General features: G+C 37.8%; 1 protein-coding gene across 1 annotated transcript in view; it reads left to right on the top strand.

Moving 5' to 3' along the window:
- LOC138170116 (lipoxygenase homology domain-containing protein 1-like) overlaps window positions 1–21022 on the top strand; it is a 657842-nt gene that overhangs the window by 19229 nt on the left and 617591 nt on the right. The window contains exons 3-5 of the mRNA XM_069099511.1: window positions 11338–11501; window positions 12839–12925; window positions 20518–20650. Of these exons, the coding sequence (XP_068955612.1) occupies window positions 11338–11501; window positions 12839–12925; window positions 20518–20650 (384 nt within the window). The remainder of the gene's footprint in view (window positions 1–11337; window positions 11502–12838; window positions 12926–20517; window positions 20651–21022) is intronic.

Raw genomic sequence — 21022 nt, forward strand, 5'->3', positions numbered from 1 at the left:
TTCAAGGAATTTACAGTCTAATGGGGAGACAACATGCAAACAAATATATACAAAACGAACTATATACAGGATAAATAAGAAATAAGTAATGGAGAGAAAGTAGTGGAATTAAGAGGGGTTGGGGAAGACTTCTTGTAAAAAAAGTGATATTTTAGTTGGGACTAAAAGAAAGACAAGGAAGTAAGTAGGCAGAGTTGAGAAGGGAGAACATTTTAGGTGTGGGGGATAGCCAGAAAAAATGGCCAGAGCACAGAGATGGAATGTGTTGTTTATGGGATAGCCAGGACATCAGTGTCACTGGATGGAAAAGTATTTGTCAAGTAGTAAGGTATAAGAAGACTGGAAATGTTAGGAGGGGGCTAGGTTATTAAAAATTTTGAATACCAAACAGAGCAATTTGTTTTTGATCCTGAAGGCAATAGGGAGACACTGGAGTTTATTGAGTGGGAGAGTAACATGGTCAGACCTGAACATTAGAAAAATTACTTTGGTGGCTGAGGGAAGGATGGATTAGAGTGAGGAGAGACTATTGTTATAGTACAGGCATGAGGTGGTCAGGGACTGAGGTAGAGTCCTGAGGAGAAAAGGGGGCATATTGGAGAGAAGTTTCAAAGGTGAAATCAATAGGCTTTGGCAACAACTTGGATATGGATGATGAGAGGTGTGAATTGAAGATAACTTCAAGGTTGTGACCTCAAGGATCTGGGAGGATGGTCTTGCCCCCTATAGTCATACAGAAAGTAGGAAGTACTCAGGTATATATGTCATTAAGTAACTAGGTACATTGGGGGTACTAAAGTACATTACATGTGTACTTACGTACCTCCTTATTTGCTATTATGTCCTTAGGCACTCACTTGAGTTAAGACAAGAAACATTTATTAAGGACTCTTATTAAGTTCCTATGTGCCAGGCACTATGCTCAGTGCTAGGGATCGAAAAAAGGCAAAAGAAAGTCCTTGTTCTCAAGGAGCTTACAGCCTAAGGGGGAGACAAGATGCAAACAATTATGTACAAACAAGATAGAGATAGGATAAACTAAAGTTAATGTCAGAGGAAAGGCACTAAGATTAAGGGGAGAGTTAGGAAAGGGTTTGTTTGTTTGTTTCATTTAATTAATTATTTAATCAAGCATTCCATTAATTAATTAATTAATTCATTTATTTATTGGTAGAAGGTGGGAGTTTAGCTGGGATTTGAAAGAAGGCAGGGAAGACCCTCCTCATCTCTACCTCCTGGCTTCCCTGCCTCCTTCTTTTGAGTAGAGACTATATTTACTTGGTGTAAGGAGAGAGTTTTGGGTAGATGTTGGAGGGGTGAGAGTTTAATGAAATAAATATTGAACTTGGGTTCAGGAAATTTAGGTTCAAATCCCTGCCCTGCCATTTACTACCACCTGGGTAAACCTAGGCAAATTATTTAAACTCTTTGGACCCCATTTTCTTCATCTATAAAATGAGAGGATTGGACCAGATGACATGATGCTTTTTCCAATTTCAAGATCTTCTGTCCTTGTGAGAGAATCTGGTAGCACCCAAGGTGCTTGGTCTCAGTCTGGGTCCTCATTTCACCCCCATGGTGTGTGGTGTACATTCAAAGATACCTCTTTTGCTTCTGGATTCTGGCCCATGATGATCCTGCACTCACAGATAACAAGGGTCAGAACTAAAGAAGCAATCGATAGTCATGAATGAGTGTGATCAGATTCAGTAGGAATTGTTCTAAAAACCTTGTTCCAGCATCCTTTCCAAGCTGAAACGCCTCAGTGGAGTACTGGGCCATGAAATGCTAGGATTTTTTTTAAGACTGTTTTACTTCTTAAGACTTTATGTCAAAATCAAAAGCATTTTTTTGTAGACTTTACTCCAAAGAAGTAGCTTATCTTTAGGACCTAAATTCTTGTCTCACTTTGATTTTATGGTGGAAGAAGCCTGGCTCCTTGAAAAAGTGCCTCTTTATCACTAGGGCCAGCCAGAGTAGCATTTTACATGAATAACAGGGTTAATTGCTTCAATTTTCAAGACAAAAATCCTAACTACAATGTAATAAAGTTTTATAGCATTTCACAGCCACTTAATATTTAGTGCTATTAATGGGGCTAGTAAAAAGAGGGGATATACTTATTTTTGCCTTTGGTGATAATTATATGAGTAGCAGCAATATTTCCATCCAAGTATAAATTGTTATTTTCTCTTTTAGGTCAAAACTTTCTTTTTTTTTCTGAACAAGGTAAATATATATAAATTACATAGCAAATGATGTATGAGTTTGAACCTGATAGATTCTATCCAAATTGCTTAATTTAACTTCCCCCAAAAGTGGCAATGTTCAACTTAGTTTGGATGAATTTTTGAATATTTATGCTATTGATTGTTTTAATTTTTTGACCCAAGTATTTAAAGAATTAGGTTTTGCTTTTTTTTTTTGGAGGGGAAGGTAGGGCAATTGGGGTTAAGTGACTTGCCCAAGGTCATACAGCTAGTTTTGTGTATGTGTGTTAGGTCCTCCTGACTCCAGGGCCAGTGCTCTATTCACTGCACCACCTAGCTGCCCCAAGAATGATGTGATGTGTTTAGGTGGTTACCATGTAAATATAAATTTTTCTATATATATTTCAGTTCAGTTCAATAAATATTTAAGCCTATTTGAACAGGCCCGAAATCCTAGCCTACAAAGGGTGTATGATCTAGCAGGGAAAATAAGATGTTGAATAATAGCACAAATAATTCTTATTAAGAGACTCCTGTGCACAAGAAAGGAGGAAACCAAGGCCTCTTTAGAATAAGAGAAGCAGCTGGTATAGTTCAAAGTGAGCTGGACTGAGTCAGAAAATCTGGGATAAGGGCTATCCTCTCCTTAGTTCTGAATGCTCTGTTTCTCAATTAAATTGGCATTCTTGCCTGACATATGACAAGGGTGACTCATATTGACCTTGTGGTCACAGATTAAAAAATAGTGAAAAATCTTATATTTCTTCCTATTGAACTTCATCCTCTTAGATCTGGCCACTAGTCTAGGGAAGGGAATAAGCATGTGCCTACTACAGCATGTCCCTAAAGTCTGGACACATAGGAAATCTCATTAATTATGCATATTTTCAAGAAATGAATGACACTTTCAACAATATTTTATTTAATTAGCATAAATTTTAACCATGGCAACTTTATATGGAATAAAAGTGTTCATTAGCTATTAGGGACTATTTTCCATATTAATGAGATAAATTTAATTAATTAATGAGATTTCCTATGTGTCTCCTATGTTTTCCTATGAAATCTCATTTATGCTAATTAAATAAAATGCTATTGAAAATTTCATTCATCTAATTTCTTGAAAATATGCATAATTAATGAGATTTTCTATGTGTCCAGACTTCAGGGACACACTTGTTTATGCCAGGTATTGTTATGCTAAGAGATTTTACAAATTTTATTTCATTTTATCCTCACAACAGCTATGGGAGGTAGGTGAAATTAGATTTTCATTTTATAAATGAGGAAGTTAAGTGACTTACCCAGGGTCCCATAGCTAGTAAGTGTCTGAGGTTGGATTTGAACTTAGGTCTTCCGGACTCCCTGGGCTCATCTCTTTGTTTACTCTGCCTCCTATCTGCCTCTGGTCTAGCCTGTCGACTCTTCTGAATAGTGATTGTCATTTGGTAGGTAGCACTCTTTCTCAGTTTTGAGTCATTTGCAAATTTTATAAGCATGCCATGTCTGCTTTGATGTAAGTCATTGGCAAAAATCTTTTTTTTAATAGCATTTTATTTTCCCAATTATGTGTAAAGACAAGTTTTTAACATTCATTTAAAATTATTAATTTTATTTTTAATTCATGGAATAAAACAAGCATTTTCATAACACAGTATAATAAAAAGATGATTGTACATGAAACTGCAAATATGTTATATACAACTTGCTATTCCTTTTAAATACATAATAAAGTTATCATGTATTAACATTAATTTTTTAATAAAATTTTGAGTTCCAAACTTTTTTCCTTCCCTCTCTTCCCTCTTTGTCTCATTATGATGGTAAGCATTTTGATATATATAGGTTATATATGTACAATCATATAAAACCTATTTCCATATTAGTCACATTGTGAAAGAAGAAATAGTTTTCAAAAGAAAAAAAAACCATGAAAAAAAATAAGGTGAAAATAGCATGCTTCGATCTGCATTCCGATTCCATTGGTTCTTTTTCTGGATGTGGGCAGCATTTTCCTTCATGAGTCCTTTGGAATAGTATTGTATCATTGGATTGATGAGAAGAGCTAAGTCATTGGTAAAAATCTTAAACAGAGAATGGTCAAACTCCTGCTGCCTCTCAGTAGGGCATTATGAATTCACCCATTCAACCAATTACAGACCCATCTAATTGCATTGTTATCTAGCTCCCATTTCTACCACCTTTTTCACAAGAATAACTTAAATGAATGAAGGAATAAGCATTTGTAAAGTACCTAGTATGTGCCAAACACTGTCCTAGGTGTTAAGGATACAAATACAGAAATGAGACAATACCTGCCCTCAAGAAACTTACATTCTAATAGACTGATATAATACATATACTGTATTATGGCTCAGGAAATGGAGTTTTGGTCTGGGGTATGTGGTATTAACCTTGAGTCCGCAAGTCCTAAGGGGTCTGTGGATAGATTATAGGGTATCTGTGGACTTAAATGGGAAAAATTACATTTTTTATTTCAATATTTTTTATAATTCTTTGTAATCATATGAATTTTATCTTATGCATTTGAAAGCATCATTCTGAGAGAAGGGCCATAGGGATTAACCAAATTATTGAAGGGGTCAATGACTCCCTCCTCCACAAAAAAAAAAAATGTTCAAGAACTCTGAGTCTGTAGAGTCAATGAATTATAGGAGGAACCATAGAATGGTAGATTGTTTTACCCTTTCCTGCAGCGAGAATAAAATGTTCCTGTTCTCAGAATAAAATCAGTAGGTAAATGGTGGTGGTGCTGATGTTCCTCAGTGGAAGGGCAGATGGTAGGATATCAGATATGGCCTGACTCTAGTTTCCTGGCAGATGGAAGGATGGGATATGAAGTATAGTCTGAATCTGGTTAAACATAGTGGATTAGTTATATCTTACCTCATCTATCAGTGGGGACGACTCAGTTTGGGATGAGGCAGGAGTCAGTGGGTAGTCATGAAGTGTGCCTGCCACCATTAGTGCATCCAGAAATACAGGGGGCACAAGACAGCCCCTGAACTGCTTGAAAAGGCTGGATTAATTGTTTTTATGAAAGTGGCATCCTTTTGCCGTACCTTCTATAGTCTGTGTCCTCTAAATCTGGTATGTTTTTTTTTTCCCACTTCCTGAAACCACTACCTTCTTTCAAGGCCCAGATCCTGGACCACTTTCTTCAGTTTTTCCAGATCCCCCCCAGTCAACAATGCTTCCCCAGTTATTTATGATATATCTTGTATTTGTGAATGTCTGTTCTCACTTCCCCTCACCCACAAGTTCTTTGAGGGTCAGAATTATCTTATTTTTGTGCTTTCTAAGTACTTGCTGATTAATTAGGGAGATAAAGCACTTGGCCCAAGGTCACTGAGCTAGTACATGTCAGACCTCAGACTTGGACCCTTTGGACTACAAGTTTGGTCCTTTTTCTACTACATAATGCTTGTGACCTGAGAATGAATTAAGAAATCTATTAATGTAGATTTTATTTATGAGTTTTATAGTATGAGTTATCTAGCATAGACTTAGTTTTTTAGTATAATATTTATTTTTTTCACCAATTACATGTTAAAACATTTTTTTTACCATAGACTTCTAAATTGGCTTTCCTTAGAGAGTTTCAAAAAACTAGAAATCAGATTTTACAAAAGGGTTCTGAGCTTAGACTGATTTAAATAATCAAGTTTTACTCTTGTAGAGATCACATAACATACATAAAGTGATACAATTTTTGACCTGGTTATCATTTAATTCAATGGTATCATTTTATATGTGGCCCAGAGAAGTTAAATGGCTTGCTTGATTTCACATCTGGCGTTCTCATTCATTTCCATGATTTTTGTTCATAGTACCTGAAATGTTCCCCCCAACCCAGTTTTCCTTTATTTCTTGATCATATTGTACCCCATGTTTCAAAGTTCATTATCCTTCAAGGCCTAATTCAAGTTTTATCTTCTCCTTAAAACCTTTCCTGACCATTTTAGCTTAGTGATCTCTTATGGTACAGGAGAAAGAGCACTGTCTTTAGAGCCAGGGGAACTGGGTTCAGATCTCACCTCTAATACTTCTACTTGTGTGACCTGTAGCAAGTCACTTAATGTTCAAGGACCTCCTTTTCTTTATCAGTGGAATAAGGGGATTAGACTACATGAACTTTGAGGTCCCTTCTGGAACTAGGATTCTTTGATCTATGATCCTAGGAGCACCAGTAGTCCGTGCCACATAACAGCCCTTATTTTTATTCTATATCATAGTTTTACACAGTGTTACGCTTGTTTTCTCAAGAAGACTATAGCACTTGAGGTCGGGGACCATGTCATATATTTCTCTCATATCTCCCCTTATTTCCTTCTTCCCCCAAGCTGGGCATATGCTAGGTGAGGAGTTCATTGGTTTATCTCTTAACTGAAAAAAGGGTTTGGGACTCCCTCTTCATCTTGGAATCCACTTGCTCCATTGATCTCTCTTCATCCAGTGATGAGAGTTGGACAAATTCCAGGTGCAGAAAACCATGTTCAAGAGACATTTTTCATTGTTTTCATTTTTCTTTCCACTCCATGACTTCTATTCTCCTTCATTTTAGTTGCTGGAAATTGCAATTCTTTCCTTATTGATTTGGTTCTTGCACATTTAGCAAGTATTGATTCTCTCCCCCTTCTTCTCCCCCTCCCCCCTTCCCACTCCCCCCAAACTCTTTAGCTTTATCTCTAATAGAACAGAAGCCAGAATAGACTTCTTTCATTTCATTCTCATGAGCACTCATGTGCCATTTATGCTGAGGAAATGAGTTGGCATTTCTTAGCTCTCTGGTTTGTGTTTATGGGTTAATTTCAGTAGCAAGTAGAAGCCACCATTTGTCACCAGATTCTTTTTATATGATGTCCTTTATCTACCAAATCATTAGCTACTAAAATTATTTTAAACTATTAATAGCCTTCACAAATTTAACCAGGATTTAGACAAAAGTAGCAAATGTGTTTGTTTTAGTAAAAAAGACACAAGGGAAATAGAAGAACATTTAAAGCCTGAAGTGGATATCTTGTTGGAATGGTCCAGGTGAATTACAAGTTAAACTTGCAGTGAAAGGAATTTGTGTCATAAGGGGTAGAATGAATGAACTAATGGAAGTCCAGATTTCTGAGTTTTATTTCTCATGCTTTGACTTATCATTATTGCAAAATTCGACATATCCTTTTAATATTTGTTACCTCAGTTTCCCATGGGAAATCTCAAAAAAAGATGGCAAACAGTAATGAGACTTGTAAAGTGTCCTATGTTTTTCAGCAGAGGTGTTACATAGCTTTCAAAATGTTCTGTATTATCTCTTTAGTTTATATCACTTATTATCACTGTGAAAAATACTTCCCTATAAGCTCAAGAGAATTGAACTAGTGATTTAAATATTTGGAACTAAAGATCTAAACTAAAAAATTATTAAAAAATGTGGAATACATGTGTGATAAGGTATGTTAGATGAGAGAATTTTCGAATCTCGTCAACAAGATGAAGAGAGCCTGAGAGAGGATAGGAGGTTATCCATTTGTGACCTGGATACTGTAGAATTCTAGCTGATTGAAGAACATCACGATAATATTCTTAACATTATTCTTAAATAGTTTGGACTTTATTAGCTGAGCTATACCATGTGAACAAATAAGTATAATACAAGGCAGAAAGTGAGAAATGCATAAAATTAATATTTAGAGGTGAAAAGGATTACTTCTTGAGAGAGGAATCAGAGAAGACTTAAAGGGAAGAGTTAGTATTTGAGTTGGGCAGCTAGGTGGTACAGTGGATAAAAATACTGCATTTGGAATCAGGAAGACTCATCATCCTGAGTTCAAATGTGACCTTGAACACTTACCTGTTGTGTGATCCTGGGCAAGTCACTTAACCTTGTTTGCCTCCATTCCCACATCTATGAAATGAGCTGAAGGAGATGGCAAACCACTCTGGTATATCTGCCAAGAAAACCTCAAACAGGGTCCACAAAGACTTGGACATTACTGAAATGATTGAACAACACAAAAGCATTTGAGCTGGGCCTTGGAAGATAGATAAGTAGAGCAAAGTAATAGCAAAGGTGCAGAGAAAGGAAAATGAAGACGTTAGAACTGGTGAGTAGACAGTTTATATGGTATGTAGGGTATATGGAGAGGAGTAGCATGAGTCGCAACTGGGAAAGTAGGTTGGGGACAGACCGCCTGACAAAGGAGTTTATTAAAGCGCTAGATTTAGAGTGAGGAAGATTTGTTGTTGGTGAGTCATTTTTCATTTGTGTCTGGTTCTTTGTGACCCCGTCTGGGGTTTTCTTGGTGGAGATGCTGGAGGGGTTTGCTGTTTCCTTCTTCTGTCATTTTACAGATGAGGAACAGAGGCAAACAGTTTTAAGTGACTTGCCCAGAGTCACACAGCTCGTAAGTATATGAGGCTGGATTTGAACTCATGAAGATGAGTCTTCCTGACTCCAGGCCTGGCTTTCTATCCACTGTGCCACCTAGCTGCTCCAAGGAAGATTTGGTTTCCACTTAACCTCTCCATGACTCTATTTCCTCATATGTAAAATGAGGTGCTTGGACTCAGTGGATCATAAGGTGACTTCTAGCTCTATATCAATAGATTTAGAGTCACCAAATCATAATCCAATGACTTAATTTGGTAGTTGGATAGTTTGATAACTGTTTAGTACCTGACAATTTTGAGGAGGAGAGTGATGTTCATTAAGAAGATGAATCTACCAGTGATATGTATGGGGAACAGACTAGATAGTGAGAAAAATTGGGAGACAATTTCAATATTCCAGTCAAAAAGAAATGTCTGTACTGAAGGGTAGAGCAGAGCCACAGGAAGCTGGGAGCCAGAGCTAGCAAGACGGTGGGAGAGAGAGGAGCTCAGGCAATGAGATAGAGAGGTTTATGAGTAAATATTGATCTTATATTGATTGGTTTGTGGGAAGGCTAAAGTTATCCTAGTACAGACTAGGATGGTGGTAGTAGGATTGGCAAGAAGAAGATGCACAAGAAGATTTGACAGGTCTTGGTGACTAATTTAATGTCATGTATGAGGTAGCTAGGTGTTATAGTGAATAGAGTGCTGGACTTGGATTTAGGAAGACCTGAGTTTGAATCTTGCCTCAGGCAGTGACCTTGGGCAAGTCATTCAAGGTCTCACCTTATGGGATTATTGTGAGAATAAAATGAGAATACATACATAAAACACTTGGGAAAATTTAAAGCACTATATAAATGTTAGTGATTTTGGAAAATCAAAGGTGACTCTTAAAATTTTTAATTTGCATGATTGTTGGAATGTTGGTGTTATTGATTGAAGAAGGGAAATTGGAAAGAAAAGTAGCTACAGGTTTAAGATGATGTTCCATGTGAGTTGTAGGCTGAAAATCTGGGTTGAGAGGCCAAGAACATAGTAGGAAATTTAGATTTGAGGTTCAAGAGACAGTATGGAGCTGAGACAATGAACATGGACATCATTTATATTGTGGCTATAGTTGCAAACAGGTGAGCAAATCTACCTATGTTCCTATACTTCACTGTGGAAGAATTTAATGAAGAGAGAAGAGAAGGCTGAGGACAGAATGCCTGTAATGATGGGGTAGAAGGAGGGAGAGAAGACTGTGGAAGAAGATACAAGTAGGAGACTGCTATGTTATAGTTGTTGCTGTGTTTGTCCTTTGTTTTTGAAGAAGACCATGACATCAGGGAAAAGATGACATGACTTGCAGTTGACTTTGATTTGAGTGAGGGAGGGTATAATGCCACTGCGATATTTACAGCACCCATGATCGCAATAAAGACTGTGACTATAAATATTGTGTAACATTCAATCACATAATATTACAAACTCTCCATATAGAGAGCAGAACCAAAACATTTATTTAGACACCAGAAAACTGAATCCCCAAACCAGTAAGCCGATTCCATCATAATAGTAAAAAAATTAACAAACCGTAACAACACAGAGAGTCATGCCATCCTTTAGCCTTTCCACAAAACAATATAAGATCAATATTTACTTACAAACCTTTCTATCTCCTTGCCTGAGGTCCTCTCTCCCCCACTGTCTTGCTAGCTCTGGCTCCCAGCTTCCTGTGGCTCTGCTCTACCCTTAGTAAACTCCTCCCACCATAGGTTCCATGTGATTCCATTCAGACTATTAGGGGGCAGAGTTTACTTTCAAAGCAGGGGAGGTCTTCAAATTCCCATTCCCATTACAGAGGGCTAAGCCAATAGGAAAGAACATATCAAGGAAGTGATTATTTGTAAAGGTCTTCAAAGAAGGAAGTTCTAGTCTCCTTTAGCATCTTGCCCTAGTGAATATATACCACTCATTATCAATGAGTTTTTGTATCTAATCAAAATCCTTCCTTCTAAAATTTAAGCCCATTTCCAGAAGATGTTATAACTGGCATTTATATAGTAGTTTAAAGTGTCTCATTTGAATTTTATAACAGTCACATGATATAGGATCTAGAGATATTATTATAATTGTTTTACAGATGAAACAACTGAGGTTCAGAGATATCTCTTACATGTGTCAGGGGACCAGATTTTGACCTATGTCTTTCTGGCTCCAAATTTTCTATCCAGACAGATAGTCAGGAAGATCTAAGTTCAAATCCAGCCTCTGATACTTACTAACTTTGTGACCCTGGCCAAGTCATTTTACCTCTGTTTGCCTCAGTTTCCTCATCTGTAAAATGGGGATAATAATAGCACCTATCTTCCACAGTTGTTGTGAGGATCAAATGAGATCAAAACTGTAAAGTGCTTTGCACAGTGTCTGACACATAATAAGTACTATATAAAATGTTAGCTATCATCATAATCATCATCATTTTGTTCTAGACTCCCTTAATCTGATACAACTCACCAGATTCCATTTGTATTTCTTTTTTTTTTTTGGAGGGGGGATGGCAAGACAATTGGGGTTAAATGACTTGCCCAAGGTCACACAGGTAGTAAGTGTGTCAAGTGTCTGAGGCTGGATTTGAACTCAGGTCCTCCTGACTGCAGGGCCGGTGCTCTATTCACTGCTCCATGTAGCTGCCCCTCCATTTATATTTCTTTGATGCTGACAGGCCATTTTTATCTGATTTATATTTCTGTAGATGGTAATTGGAAGGTTTCAATAACTACCAGTGAGTTGCCAGGGGCAGGAACCAGCTCGCAGATCTATATTGTATTATATGGACACCACAGAAGCTCAGCACCCGTCTATCTTTATGGAACAGGTGGGAACGTGTTTCAAGAAGGTCGAGAAGATATCTTCACTGTAAGTAATAAGACAGGGTAAAGCTTGTCTGTGTTGGTGACACAGCAAGTGGGGACAGTGGGATAAAGGTTACTGATCCAGCTTATCTCCTTATGCTCTCACCCCACGTGCCCTCTAGGTACTCAATCAAAACAAATCTGTAGCGATATTTTCTCAGATAGCTTACAAAAAAGGTAAAAGGGCACCATATGGTAAGAGACTAGAGCTGGAGAGGGTACCTGATGGATCATATTTATGCTGTTTCTTTATGAGGCGCCACCATCAAGGTCTGGTTAACATCCTTCTTCAGGAGCTGTCATGACTAGGTCAAGGGGTAAATCAATTAGCTAGCAAGCATTATTTAAGGGGCTGCTCTATTCTAGGAACTGTACAAAGTACTGCAGAAAATCAAGATTCCTGCTCTCAAGGAGCTTATATTCTACTGGGGGAGAGACAATGTGCAAACAACTATGGACAAACCAATTATATATAGGGTAAATTGGAGAATACTCCAAGCAAACTTCCAAGCAAACGGTCATGGATCATGCATACTTGGAGATTAGAATCTTTGGGGGGGACAGAGAGAAAGTAAATATGGAAACATTTTGTTATTCAGTTGTTTCAGTCTTGTCCAATCCTTCATGGCCCCATTTGGGGTTTTCTTGGCAAAGATGTTACAGTGGTTTGCTATTTCCTTATCCAGCTCAGAAACCTTAGATGCAGTTCTATTCAATAAATGTTTACTATGAGCAAGGCACTATGTTTACTGGCAAGAAAACAAAACCAGTACATTCCACTGTGGGTGGGAGTGGTGTTGGAGAGAGACAAACTGTACACAAAGAAGTATATAAATGATTATTTGAAGGATTAGAGTACTTGATAATTAAGGGGCTCAGTATCAGGACAAACCTTCTGTTGATTGTGACACATAAGCTGAACCTTAAAGGAAGCCAGATATTCTGAGAACAAATTGAAGAGGGAGTGCTGTCCAGCTACATTGGACTAGAGCTTCTCTTCCACTTGATCCTACTTGTCAAGTACAACTAATATTTTCGTATTCAGACAACTTACTTCCTCATACAGTCCAAGGAGGCAGAGTCATTATAGAAGCAGTCTGATCATTCCTCTTGGTCGAACCTATTGGCTATGACCTTTCCATATGGCATCAAAACTAACTGAGATTATCTCTTTTCTGTGGTTGATTGTATCAGTGAAAATTACCATGCAAAAGGAATTATAATGATCCTGCTACTGTACATGTTAGACATGGCCTTAGAAAGTAAGGTAGTAACATGAACTGTTTTCTGATGAGTTCTATGAATTGACCGTCAAGTCTATTCTCTGGGATCTCCTGACAGCTAAAGACTGGAGATATCGGAGAGCTTCGCAAGATACGCATCGGCCACAGTAATTCTGGTTTCTCTCCTGCCTGGCATTGTAAAGAGGTGAGAACGTGGAAACATTTTTTCATCCTTTGGGCATCTTGCTATGAGATAGCAAATGGCTTTTCTTTCCTTTTAGTGACTGGGAGAATACATTATGTCAGATCAGCTTTTTCTGTCATTATGTCCCCTCAACCATGGATTTAGCTCATTTAAAAAATTGCCCTGAAGAAACTGTGCTATATATTCATGATTATAACTAGCATTTATAATTGTTGTTGTTGTTTAGTCCTTCAGTTGTGTCTGATTTTTTTGTGATCCTGTGTATCATACTGCCCAGGGGGTTTTCTTGGGAAAGATATTGGAGTGGTTTGCCATTTCCTTCTCCATTGGATTAAGGCAAACAGAGGTTAAGTGACTTGCCCAAGGTCACATAGCTAGTAAATATCTAAGGCTAGATTTGAACTCAGGTCTTCCTGAGTTTAGGCCCAGTGCTCTATCCACTGAGCCACCTAACTACCTTTTTTGTAATAATAGCTAGCATCATAAAACATTTTAAAGTTTTCAAAGCACTTTAACTGTATTATTCTGATCCTTACAACAACCCAATGATGTAGTTTCATTATGTTCATTTTACAAAGGATAAAACTGAGGTTGACAGAAGTAAAGTGACTTGTCTAGTATTATAGCTAAGTGGTCATTTGAGGTGGGATTTGAACTTCTTGATGCCAAATATAGCTTTTTGTCTACTGTGCCACCTTGTTGCCTCATTGACATTCATACCACCTTGGTATATCACCAATGTGATACCCACAGTGACTGCTATGAATATGCAGGCATATTTCCAGGTTTGAATTGCAAGGTATAATAGACTCTCTTCTTCAAAGACAAAACCAAGATTTTTATTCATATACCCAAAAGCCAAATCCACCATGGTAATAAAGAAGTTGGAACACATTGCCAATGCAGGGAGCACTGCCATCCCCAAGTCTTACCTCTGTCAGGACTCCTCACAAATAACCTCCATTAGGCAAAATGCCCCTCTCTTACCCATGCTAGCTGCTCTGCCTCTCTCTGTCTCCCTTCTGTCTCTCAGCTCCACTTCTCTCTCCCATTTCCTGCTCACCCATTCCTGCTCTACTCATTCGGCAAACTCCTCTCACCACAGGCTCCATCTGACTCAGGTTCAAAGCAGGTCCCATAGGCCTATTAGTGGATAAGAAAGATCTTCCATTAACAATACATTAATGATACACTTGGTGAAAAAAATATTTCAGCATAATGATCTTGGGTTTTTCTTTGTTTGTTTCTGATCAAGACCCATGGCTTCATCTACAGGCAGAACTCCCAGTCAAGGGATACCTTCCAATTAGGTTGTAACTTTTAATCTTATAGGTTATCCAGTGGCTCTGAGAGATCAAGTGAATTGTACCAGGGTTACACTGCTGCTATGGTGCTATCTAGCTAAATGGAAAGGTGGCTTACAAGTTCTCCTCAGAACGACAAAGAATTGGTAGCATCGATTTTATCATGTATGAAAGCAATAGAAATATAATGTCATGGTGCTCTTGGTAATATCATCTTGTACTTCTTGTTACCAATTATTCACAAGAGATCTCCATAGTGAAAGATCACGCACCAACATCTCTCATAGAAAATGATCAGAAAGGGAAATTCTGTAAACAATTTGAAAAGAAAGACACTCCAAGGGTGGCTAGGTGGCACAGTGAGTTGAATGCTGGCCCTGGAATTAGGAGGACCTGAGTTCGGATCAGGTCTCAGACACTTAACACACAAAAAAACCAAAAAAGTACCTAGCTGTGTGACCTAGGACAAGTTACTTACACCCAATTGCCCTCCAAAAACAAAACAAAACAAACAAAAAAAGAAAAACACTCCAGATTAAGTCAATATTTACTTTGATATTCAGTGACTTAAATGCAAAGGGGGGGGTGACAGAATGTAGACCTTAAAATAAAATGAAATTGAATTAAAAAAAAAATTCTACCACTACCATCAACAAAAGGAAACATGACTCTGAATTTAAAAATGATAGAGGTCAAAGATTTGTAGACTTCACAAATGTCTCATATCTATATATCATAAGTGCTTTCTTAAAGAGAGCTTGTAGGCATTGGACATGACAAACACCAGTAAACATCACACAGCACCCCCCCACACACACTAAATTCACCATATCTGAATAATAGGAAATGAATGATTATCAGCGAGAGAGTCATTTCTTAATCAGATGTCTGTGTACAGATGATATGAATAAACATAAAGAAAACCAATAACAAAAAAATCAAATTAGGAAGAATACAATTCAAAAGAATATAACTTGTAATTTAAAAATGGCTCTAACTTGACCTATTGTAGTGCCAATGCAATATTTATAGCACCCACAATCATGATAAAGATCATGACTATAAATATTGCATGATGTTCAATCGCAAAATAGAACAGATTCTCCAGGTAGAAGACAGAACTGAAACATTTATTTAGACACCAGAAAGCCAAATCCCAAAACCAGTAAACCAATTCCATCATAGTACCAAAGATATTCAGAAGCAATAATAACACTAAGAGCCACAGCATCCTTTAGCCTTCCTGCAAACCAATACAAATTCAATATTTACTCACAAATCTCTCTCTCTCTCTCTCTCTCTCTCTCTCTCTCTCTCTCTCTCTCTTTCTCTCTCTCTCTCTCCTTGCTTCAACCTCCTCTGTCTCCCACAGTCTCTCTGGCTCTGACTCCCAACTTCCTGTGGCTCTGCTCTATCTTTCAGCAAAATCCTCTTACCATATGCTCCATGTGACTATATTCAGTCTATTAGGGGGCAGAGTTTACTTTCAAAATAGGGGAGGTCTTTAAACTCCCCTAGGTCTATTAAGGGGCAGGGAAGGTCTTCAAATCCCCATTCCCATTATACTTATTTAGATAAACTATTGACTTTTTTTTGAAAAATGAAAAATGGGTAAAATAAAATATTTTGACATGCTTCTCACCTTTAGTAGCTCTGGGACCATGAGAAAGAATTCCTTAGTCTCTTTGGGTTAAGTTGCCCCCTCTGTAAAAATGGAGATGATAGAATAGAGTTGTCATGAGGATCTAGTAAGATTATGCTAAACATTTTGTAAGCATTGAACCACTATATTTTTATCAGTTATTGTTATTGAACCACATTTGACAGAATGGTGAAAAGGATACAGCGACCCACTGTGTTTATTGCTTGTTGACATTCAAAAAACATTTGATTTGGAAGAGCAAAATGCTGCCTTAAAAACTTTCCTCCAACAAAGTATCTCTCATGCATAGGCCAAAGCCATGTGGAATTCCTTGAAGGATGTAATAGAAATAAGTTTGCTTTACAATTCACTGATAATTAATATTGTGAGGCATTAAAAGGGGGAGTGTATGTTCATTAAAGGTGTTCACAGCTGTCACAGCCATTGTCCAGTACAGAGTCCTAATAAAGAGAAAAATTCCCTTCGGGTTGTAAGGTCCTACAGATCTTCTTCTTCTTTCTCTTCCTTCTTCCTTTTTCCTTCTTTCTTCTTCCAGCAGATGGCATTGTCCTGATTGCATCAAACTCTGAAACACTGCAATGCCTCCTAAGTGAAATCTATAATCATTTAAAGGATTTTGAATTAATTCTACATGAGAAAAAAATCTAATGGATGAAGAATGACTTATCCAGATCATAATATGCTGTTGGATGAACAGGTAGCTAAGTAGCATAGTGGATAGGGCACTGGGCCTACCGTAGGATTCAGGAAGGCCTGAGGTCAAATTTGTCCATATTAGCTACATGACCCTGGGCAACTCACTTAACCTTGTTATCAATTTCTTAACTGTAAAATGAGAATAGTAACAGCACCTGCCTCCTACAGTTTTTGTGATGATATAATGAGATAATATTTATAAAATACTTTTCAAACTTTATTTTATTTTGCTTTTTGGAGGGGGGAAGGCAGGGCAATTGGGGTTGTGACTTGCCCAAGGTTACACGGCTAGTAAGTGTTAAGTGTCTGAGGTCCAATTTGAATCCAGGTCCTCCTGACTCCAGGGCTGGTGTTCTATTCACTGCGCTGCCTAGCTGCCCTAGCTGTTTGTTCTTCTTACTATTATGAAAACATATATTACCAAAGTTTTCTCTCTTCAGCTTCCTTTTTGAGTTTAAGATTTTTAAGGTTTTAGGAACGTATTACTCTATTTCTGGCCAGGAGTCCATTATTCTTATATATCTTAAGATATGGTCCAGAAATCCAAATCCCATTCTTAGACTTCCTAAATCTCTTTTTGATTTCTGAAGTCCCTAATTGCCAGCAATGTTGAGAGTACCACCTGTGCTCCTGAGGCATTAGTTTTCTTTCCAAAGAGGTCATAATCCCTAGCAGAGCCTTCTAGGTTCATTCTGCCAGAATTGTTTGTTCCCATATGAATCACTAGGAGTAGCCAGTCAGTGGCTGGCCTAATAAGTCTCAAGATGCTCTCTTCTTCGTGTTGTACAGATAAAGATATTTTAAAAAGCCCCAGTTTTTAATTAAACAGTAAGCTTTACCTTGTGGAGGAAGTGGGTAACCTCAGGAATTAAATCAGTTATTTTAAGCTTCAGGGCGCATTGTCCTAACTATGTAAAATCTTGCTAATAACAAAATGTGAAATAGTTCAAGGAAGTAAAGACAGAAGCAATTTCTGCACATTCTGTTCTTCAAAGATGTTCTTGGCCTTGCTTTCAATCTATAAATTGTCTTAACTGATAACAGTGTTTCTTTTGCATGTAAGATATAAAACTCTCTGCATGACGCTTTCTTTTTTCAGGGGAAAGGTTTCTATGAATGTTAGATTTGGTCTTTGTCTCTGTTCCTCTCTGCTTTAATCTCTCTTTGTTTTTATTTCTCTGTCTCTGCACCTCTTTCCACTCCCTTTCTTTATGACTCCCGGTCCCTTTTCCTTCTCCCTTTTCCTTCTCCCCTTCCCCTTTCCACTCCCCTCCCTCTGTCTCTCTCTTTCCTTCCACCTCCTTTCTCTCTTCTTCCTTTTCTTTTCATGCAATTGCAGTGAAGATTGCCCTTGATCACAAATGGGAAGTTATCTCTCCTTTCTAAGTCTCAGCTTCAACTTCTGTACCATAGGGCTAATGATAGCCCCAATGTCTACCTCAATAGGCCATTGCTAGGATCAAATGAGATTAAGACATGTAGAGTGCTTTGCAATCTTTAAAGCATGGAATTTTTTTTTTCTTAACACTAACCACGCACTAGGAAGGCAGTAGATTTATTTTCACATTGACAAATGACCAACCTTTAGAGGGTGACATCACCAACGATTACTTGTGTATCCATTCTCTTATAATTTATGACTGCATGACTTCTCTCCTGAAGGCTTCTGTAAGCCATGTCTTAGAGCAAGACCTTATTTATTCCTGAGAGGTTCTAAAGTTTCTCACTCTGTGAGAAGAACCTCTTACCTTGCTCATGTCATTGTTCACTTGTATCTAACTCTTTGTGATTCCATTTGGGTTTTTTGGGCAAAGATGATGGAGTGTTTTGCGATTTCCTTGTCCAGCTTATTTTACAGATGAGGAAATTGAGGCAAACAGGGTTAAGTGACTTGCCCATGGTCACATTGCTAGTAATTGTCTGGGGCCTGATTTGAACTCATGAAGATGAATCTTTCTGACTCTAGGCCTGGCGCTCTATTCACTATGTCACCTAGCTTCCTCCATACATAGTTTCACTCCAAGTATTTCAGGGGTCCCATTTCTTGCCCTTCTTTTTCCTGAGTCATCTGTTTCTGACCTCTAGCCTCCTGACACAACTTGGCATTCCCTTTTGCTTCTTCAGAACCTTTTTTAATGAATCCTGTCAAAGAGATTTCTTCTCATTATTTCAATGGAAGACATTGGGACCTTTGACTTTCAGATTGTTCACAATTTAAAACCTGACTTATTTTTGTGATTCTTAATAAATGAAGATCACCAATGTCACAGATTCTGCTGCCTTTTGACCCTGTTTTTACCTCTTTTATGTTGGGTGTACTATTTTCACATTTGGGGAGATAAATTATGTTGTAAAGTGAAAAAAAAATCTAAAATGCAAAGTAACCTGCTATGCAAATTCTTGGTAATTTGCCTGGCAAATGTATTATTTCTGTGTGGTGTCATAGTATGTGAGAAAATTAATGAAAAATTCATAGGAGACAAGAACAGATTGTTTATTCCATTAGCAGAAAGAATATATAGCAGTTAATAAAATCATCATCTTAGACTAAAGTCTGAAGAAGCCTGAAGCAGGATGAGAAGCTTATCTAACTTTATGAAGAGAGAGGATAAAGCTATTAGTGCTCAAAATGAAGAATTATTTCCTAGATTTTCACATCACATTGATACTTTTTATACTGTGTAAGGTTTAGAAACGTGATGTCAATTTAATACATGAATATCTATTGTAATAATAACTTGTCTTTCTGCTCTCACAGTAGGACAAAGCAATTTTTTCCCAAAGTTATAATTAGTCTTCGTGCTATCCCCATGAGATTGATAGGGGGCAACTATTACTATATCCATTATGAAGATGGGGTGCTGAGACAGAGAGGTTAAGCAATTTGCCCAAGGTTACATAGTGTTTCAGAGCAAAAATTTATAACTTTTTTTTTAACTGAATATTCATTTTGCCTTTCTTCATTTGCTGTTTTAGCAATGACTCTCCAATTTGGTTGTCTCTGGTTTATATCTTCTTGTCTCAGTCAACATCATTGTTATCCTCAACAAATATTTATTAAGCTCCTTTTATGGCTAATGTCTTAGGGGCAATACAAGTATTTCAACAGATGATTCTCATTCTTGTAGAGTTCACAACCTAGAAAGTGGATACTATAATAGCTCATCTTCCTTGCCTTTCTCTCCTCTGGAAACCCAAACATTGCCATCTATTTGGACCCTACAACCTGAATTCCTGTGAGCCTAGTTACCCTGCAACTGTGACTTACTATGTGGATTCACTCCCCCCTTAGAATGTAAGCTCCTCGAGGTCAGGGGCTGACTTGCTTTTAGATTGGTATCCCTAGAATTTAGGAGATGAGGTGTTTTGTGTGAGGAATAACTGTCACTGGATTTGGGAGTCCTTGGAGGTGAATAAGGAGATTGTAAAGGTAGAATCTGGTACAGTGGAAATAACATTAGTTCTTGAGTAGAGAAACTTGGTCCAAATCTTCCTTCTGATGCTTACTACCTGTGCGACCTTGGACAAAGGATTAAATGACCCTAGATCTCAGTTTCTTCATTTGTTGAAACAAAAATTAGACTAGATGGCTTCTAATGGTCTTTCTAGCTCTAGATGTATGAATCTGTAAGGTAGAGTTGAGGAAAATACCTTCCAGGTGTGGAGGATTAGACAATATGCAATGTTTTAGATGTAAATTGGCATATTTTATTTAAGAAAATTCCTTGGAGATGCTACAAGGGATTGCCATTCTAGTTGGTGTGTATGTGCAAAAAGGGGCATCATCACTCATTTCTTCAAATGGAAAAATCCTGGATGCGTTAAATGTAATTAAAGATTTCCATGCATTTTGGGGAGGGGCAGTTTATCAAACACTTTCATGTTATTACATTACATCTCCTCCATGCCTCATATTGTTGCCATTCCAGATAAAATTGCAGAACCTTTTGACGGGGGAAAAGTTTTACATCCCTGTTTGCCGCTGGTTGGCTCAAGATCAAGAGGATGGGGAAATCTGTCGGGAACTGCCTGTTTTTCAAAAAGGCCAGCCAATCCTTCCGGGTAAGGGAAGATAAAACTTTCAACAGAACTGTCAGCACTTGGCTGCCAAAGCCAAGGGGACTCTTACCTGTTGCTACTGTCTAAGAACTGCTATGTCTTCCAGCCTTTACAAACACTGACTCTAATTCTGGAATGTTTGATTCCTAGGGGACAGCATTGTGTGAAGAAGATAGATGAAGGGGAGCTCAAAGGTCCTTGAATAAAATCTGGTGCTTTAGTTTTTAGAGGCTATTGAAAAAGTTGTGTATTAAGTGAAAGTTTCTCTAACCAACACCACATGCAATACCACCTCTCAGAAAGATGAAGGGAGAGAAAGAGAGGAAAGAGAAGAAGGAGATAGAGACAGATGAAGACTAGAGATAGAAACAGAGA

The sequence above is a fragment of the Petaurus breviceps genome, unplaced genomic scaffold, assembly GCF_028583685.1.
Source record: "Petaurus breviceps papuanus isolate PSGF00001 unplaced genomic scaffold, PetGlider_PUasm1.0 38, whole genome shotgun sequence".
Lineage (NCBI taxonomy): Eukaryota > Metazoa > Chordata > Mammalia > Diprotodontia > Petauridae > Petaurus > Petaurus breviceps.